The sequence below is a fragment of the Symphalangus syndactylus genome, chromosome 4 (assembly GCF_028878055.3).
Source record: "Symphalangus syndactylus isolate Jambi chromosome 4, NHGRI_mSymSyn1-v2.1_pri, whole genome shotgun sequence".
Lineage (NCBI taxonomy): Eukaryota > Metazoa > Chordata > Mammalia > Primates > Hylobatidae > Symphalangus > Symphalangus syndactylus.
The window spans coordinates 101,653,235-101,659,360 of NC_072426.2; the positions used below are offsets into that span (position 1 = coordinate 101,653,235).

The 6,126-nt window shown below is 33.8% G+C and overlaps 1 protein-coding gene across 3 annotated transcripts in view; it reads left to right on the top strand.

The window, feature by feature from the left end:
• Nucleotides 1-5,015, top strand: part of HSPA4L (heat shock protein family A (Hsp70) member 4 like) — a 52,912-nt gene extending 47,897 nt beyond the window's left edge. For all 3 annotated transcript variants that reach the window (XM_055275874.2, XM_055275873.2, XM_055275875.2), the window contains 2 exons: nucleotides 1,312-1,473; nucleotides 3,632-5,015. In XM_055275874.2, the coding sequence (XP_055131849.1) occupies nucleotides 1,312-1,473; nucleotides 3,632-3,823 (354 nt within the window). In that variant the 3' untranslated portion in view covers nucleotides 3,824-5,015. The remainder of the gene's footprint in view (nucleotides 1-1,311; nucleotides 1,474-3,631) is intronic.
• The last annotated feature ends 1,111 nt before the right edge of the window (nucleotides 5,016-6,126 follow it).

The window sequence follows — 6,126 nt, forward strand, 5'->3', positions numbered from 1 at the left end:
CCCTTGTAAAAGTTTGGGTTTTACTCTGAGATAGGAAGCTGTTGGAGGTTTTTGAGCACAGGAGTAATAACATTTGGCTTTTTTTTAAGGATCTGGAGGCAGACAGACAGAATAAGACATTATTAGAATAATACAGTTAAGAAATGATGGAGGCTTGAACCCAGATGGTAGGGTTGGGGAGCCAAGAAGTGGCTAGATTTTTGCATTTATTTTGAAGGTAGACGCTTTTAAGATTTCCTGATAGATTTGATGTAAATCTATCACAAAGAAGTTGAAAATTACTCCAAGGATTTTGACCTGAAAGAATGAAGTTTCCATTTGCTGAGATGAGGAAAACTGGGAAGAGTAGGTGGGGACATAATCAGGTGTTTGAAACATAAGCATTTCAAACTTTACAAATAGAAAGTCAAAGTTGGATATAGAGTTGAGAGTTAAGGGAAGAGGTTCAGGCTAGAGGTTTTTTTTTAAAGCATGTGGGTAGAGAGATGAATGAGGATGAACTGGCAAAAGAAACTTAAAAAGTGATCCATGACATAGGAAGAAATTCAAGAAAATGTGGAGACCTAGAAACTGAGTCAGATGATTGATGCATAATTTGTAATAAAAGCAGAAAGAGGATTTGGGTATCCGAGGAAGTTTTATGGGCTTTTTGTTTGTTTGGGGTTTTTTTTCTTCATATATATAGCTTTATGATTTTAAAAATGGCATCACCATCCTCCCACTTCTTTGACTTTGGAGTGTTCTTACATTCTCTTTCCCTTTATCTTCTGTGTCCAAACTGTAATCCATCAGGAGATTCTCTTTCTATATGTTCATTGCCATTTCTTTCGATTCTGTCACTAATCTAAACCATGACTACTTGGTTGTCTATTACATGTGACAGCTGCAGTTTCTCTTTTTCAGAAAGAATTTTGTCATTTTTCTAATCAAGAATTTAATATGCTTTTCTATTATATATTCATAATTTTGTGGCTAGTTTGCTATATGCCTTATTCACCTTATTTCTCCTTTACAAATTCCATTTCGTTGCAGCTTCTTTCTTGGCTAAGTGCTTTCTCCATGAGTATTCCTTAGTAGTCATTCTTTCCCAAACCTGATTTCTTCAGAGAGGCTTTCCTTTTTAAACTCACACTGATTTTATCTTTTATCCCATTCTCTTAAGTTCTGTGTTATTTGTATGGGGTTTCTTCAGATGAGTACATTTGAGGTATACAGTCAATAAGAGTCCAAATTTTTAAAGTAGAAACTACTAATAAACTGGTGCTAGCTGAAAAATCGTTACATGCAGTCAAGTTTTTTTTTTTTAAATAGGATGAAAGATATGATCATCTGGATCCTGCTGAAATGGAAAAGGTTGAAAAATGTATCAGTGATGCCATGAGTTGGCTGAATAGTAAGATGAATGCACAGAACAAATTAAGTCTCACTCAAGATCCTGTGGTAAAAGTTTCAGAAATAGTAGCAAAGTCAAAGGTAAGAAGTTTATGAAATTGCCTTTTTAATGGTTTCAAGGATTAAAATTTTTAATGCGTCATACTTTGGCAAATAATCAACTTGCAGAAGAACTTAGAAGAACAGAAATTTAAGACTAATTTTTTATTTAGTTAAAAAAATGTAAGATTTTAGGTATGGGGTATTCCTTGATTTAATTTGTCATATACCAGGCTGGTTTTTAAACTTCAAGAGTAATACAGAATGAAATAAAAGCAATGTGACAACTTCTGATTAAGTATTTCAGACTTATAGGTTGGATGAGACCTCTAAGTCTTCATTACAAAATTTTTCAGTATAAGTCTGTCTTTGACCTAGTTTGAAGTGTATAAACTTCCCTGGTAAAATCTTTTTCCAAGATAAACTTTGCAATTTAAAACGCACTGCTAATGAAAATGTTGGCCAGGCGTTGTGGCTCATGTCTGTAATCCCAGCACTTTGTGGAGGTTGAGACAGGTGGACTGCTTGAACCCAGGAGTTCGAGACCAGCATAAACAACATGGCGAAACCCCATCTCTACAAAAAATACAAAAAGTAGCTGGGCGTGGTAGCGCATATCTCTAGTCTCAGCTACTCAGGAGGCTGAGGCAGGAGGCTCCCTTGAGCCCAGGGATTTGAGGCAGCAGTGAGCTACAGTTGTGCCACTGCACTCCAGCTGGGCGACAGAGCAAGACCTTGTCTATTAAAAAAAAAAAAAAGGAAGCAATCTAAATACCTATCAATAGGAAACTAGATCAATAAATTGATGCATCCATACAACACTATGCAGCCATTAAATATAGCATTTTACATATAGAGATATCTGTTTAGATATAAAGATGTATACAGTGTATTGCTAAATTACAGAACCTAAATAAAATGTATTCATTTGTACAAATATGTGTGCTCATAGATTTGTTTATATTCGGCCGGGCGCGGTGGCTCACGCTTGTAATCCCAGCACTTTGGGAGGCCGAGGCGGGCGGATCACGAGGTCAGGAGATCGAGACCACGGTGAAACCTCGTCTCTACTAAAAATACAAAAAATTAGCCGGGGGTGGTGGCGGGCGCCTGTAGTCCCAGCTACTCGGAGAGGCTGAGGCAGGAGAATGGCGTGAACCCGGGAGGCGGAGCTTGCAGTGAGCCGAGATTGCGCCACTGCACTCCAGCCTGGGAGACAGAGCGAGACTCCGTCTCAAAAAAAAAAAAAAAAAAGATTTGTTTATATGTATGTGTATGCCTGAACATAAAACTAGAAGGATATCCACCAAAAGGTTAATATTGTTAATTTGTAGGAGATGGAATTTCAGGGGATTTTTAAAATAACAGTATGTTTTGGGATATGTGATTTTTTCTTTTTTTAACAAAAGCTGGTATTTTTTATAATGAAGTAAGTAATAACAATATTTTTATTTTAACAAAGTTTTGCCAATAAGCTATAATATATATTTTACTCCTAATGAGATGAGATGTGGAGTGTGACAAGAGCAGTTTGCAACTAAAACATTCCCCCTAAGATGTTAATCCCTATATTTCCGTCCCTACCTCAATCTTTGTGACATTGATCTTCAAAGGTTTTTAAATTTGAGTAGTGTTTGTATAGTGGTCTTCTATTTGTAAAAAGCAAGGAAATTGAAGAACATTGTTTCGTCTAAATTATTAAGTTCCAATTTACTTTCATGGCACTTTTTCCTTCAGAAGAGGCTACTCAGCTATTTTCAAAAAAAAAATGTTGTTTATGTATTTGTATGATTCCATTTATTAGAATTGTTTTCATATAATGTTGAAAATTTTCAATTTATGAAATAGGTGTTATTTGATGTAATTCTCATAGCAAAGCATTACACATAATTTAAAGGAAGAATTAAAAATTATTCCTGCCAAAGTAAACTATATTTGAATTATTATAAAGAAACAAGTTTTAGAAAGGTTAAGTACAAAAAATAATTGCTTAAGATTCAGTAATTTTTGACTGCCACAGACATATACTAACAAGGTAAATCTCTCATGAGGCATTTGAAGAAAACAGTTGGCTATCTAGCTGAGCAAATTCAGAAAGGTGGAATTATGTGAAAATTTAGAAAGTTAATGTGGAATTTAGAAAGTTAATGGTAACTTGTTCTGTAATCGTTTTAATATATCAATTTCTTCATGTCTTTAGGAACTGGATAATTTCTGTAACCCCATCATTTACAAGCCCAAACCAAAAGTAGAAGTTCCTGAAGACAAAGCAAAAGCTAACAGTGAACACAATGGCCCAATGGATGGACAGAGTGGAACTGAAACTAAATCAGATGCAACAAAAGACAGTTCACAGCATACTAAATCCTCTGGAGAGATGGAAGTGGACTAAGTCTTAATTTTACCTTCACATAATTCAAACAGTGCAAGTAACCACGGGGTCCATCTTTTACATCTGGTACACACAACAGATGCTCAGTTGTTCTTAACCACTTTTGTCATTTGTTTTTTGGAGTAGTTTTGAAAAGTGTTTTATATTGAGTGCACTTCTGTTCATTTCCATTGCTACTTATGTGAAGCTTTAGCCGAATTAGCTTTACAAGACAATTTAAGCTTTCCGGATAATTTTATATCAAACATACAGGATTGATACATAGTTGGCAACAGTCTACCTTATTTAAAGCTTCTACTGGGATAAACCTCAATTCCTTTATTCAGGAAAGGATACTTTATTGCACTATTGTTGCAGAAGCATAGATTTAATTGCATCTTTATTTTGAAAAACAACTGAAAATTGATGGGGTTTAAAGCTACGGAGGCACTGACCTTTTTCTAGTTATTGTATTGTTACAATTTAAATATTAAAACAAATAAGAGCTTTCTCAACAAATTAGTCCATCTCATTGATGTACCACAGAACTCCGAAGCTTTGCTGTCATCACATAAATGAACTAAATCACATGTGAAAGGGAACACACCCAATTTTATGTTAAGGTGAAACCAGCAGTTTGCTTCTTTTATTAGTAATGTGGGTTCATGTTTTCTCAGAGTAACTCGTTGTCTTTTTCGCTTGAAATTTTTGATCTTGTCCTGAAGACTAGCTGCTGCTAAAACAATGCTAGCCTAAAGATATAGGAGTCTCTGACAAAATGACTTTCATATTAAGGGGAAATGCTGTTTATCTACTCAGACATGCATCTGTGATGTTCATAGCCTTGTTTCAGTTATAATAGTTGTCTTGTTTTTTTCTTAATTGATTTTCTTAATAATACCTTAACACAGGGTAGGGAGAAGTGGCACAGTGTATTGCATTATATACATTTATCATTGATTTACCTAATGTTACCTTGTAGATTAAACACTATTAAGTGGTAATACTTGAAAAGGAGCACTTATACCATAAGTCTTAGGAAATAATGTTTGTAATAAACTTAACTATGTTACATATCAACAGGCAAAAATACAGAATGTTACATAGTGTTGTGTGATTAAATTATAGTTCCTGCTGTTAACATCGCCTTTTGAAACCTTGGCTCCAGTTTTGGTGCTTATTATACAAATTAAATGGGAAAAAGGACTGTAAACAAGATGTATTTTAAGGACTTTATCTGTGCTTCATCACCCAACTTGTTCATATTGTTAATTTCTGTCCAGAGACCTGAAACTGTTTAAGTATGGGAACAGACTGAAATGGTGTTTCAACCTACAAGAGACAGAAGGATAGACAAGTGTATGAGCCCTTATGTCCTTAATGCCAATCAACTAGATTGACCTAGGTTAAAATTTCAAAAGGCTCATTTTCTCCCAAAGCTAAATCTTTATATTAGGAACAATTAAATATTGACTTAAGTTGTAAAAATTGAGAGTATAATATCTTTAGGGATAGTCATTATTTCTCACAACTAGTTCTCTACGAGAGATTTTGTTTCTACAATGTAGTCGGCACTTAATGGAGAGTATGGAGTAGTGCATTTTGCAGGGATTTTTATCCCATCTTTTGAGGGGAAGAATCTCTTCTTTGCATTAAAAAATCATATAAACAATATATTTTTTAAACTCTCCTAGTCTTTAAACTTTCTCTTAATTCTCTTAAAATGAAATAGGTATATCCAATAGGTGATGAAATACATTTTTAAAAAACATAGATGCTTTTTATTTGTATGTTGAATGTACAGATTCATTTCAAGAAAAGCATGAAGATAATGAAAGCAAATATATAACAATACAAATAGGGACTTTAGAACTTTTATTTGAGTTAAAACATCCACTCACTTGGTTAGGAGCTATGCCTCAGAAACTTCCTGGGAGTAAATATGGGAACAACTTTTCTATTAATACATCTAAATATTCTAGTATATCCTGCCATTTTCCATTCCTGCTCTGAAGTCACTTGTAGTTTTGTGTTTTAGTCAGATAGTACCACTAATTTTTGTAATTATATAACATTTCATTTAATAACTTAAATACATCTCAATATATATATACTTTTTCTACCCAATTATTCAACTTAAAAGATCATTTGAAAAGCGATTTAGCCTTATAATTATTTATTTAATTCATTAATAAAAGAGAGTGCTCTCTTTAATACAGCTTTGGGTAAACAGTCTAATTCAGTACAATTTTAATCTGCATTAAAATATGCAGTACTAGACAGATTTTCAAAATAAAAAGCTATTATTTCAGAAATTATTTTAA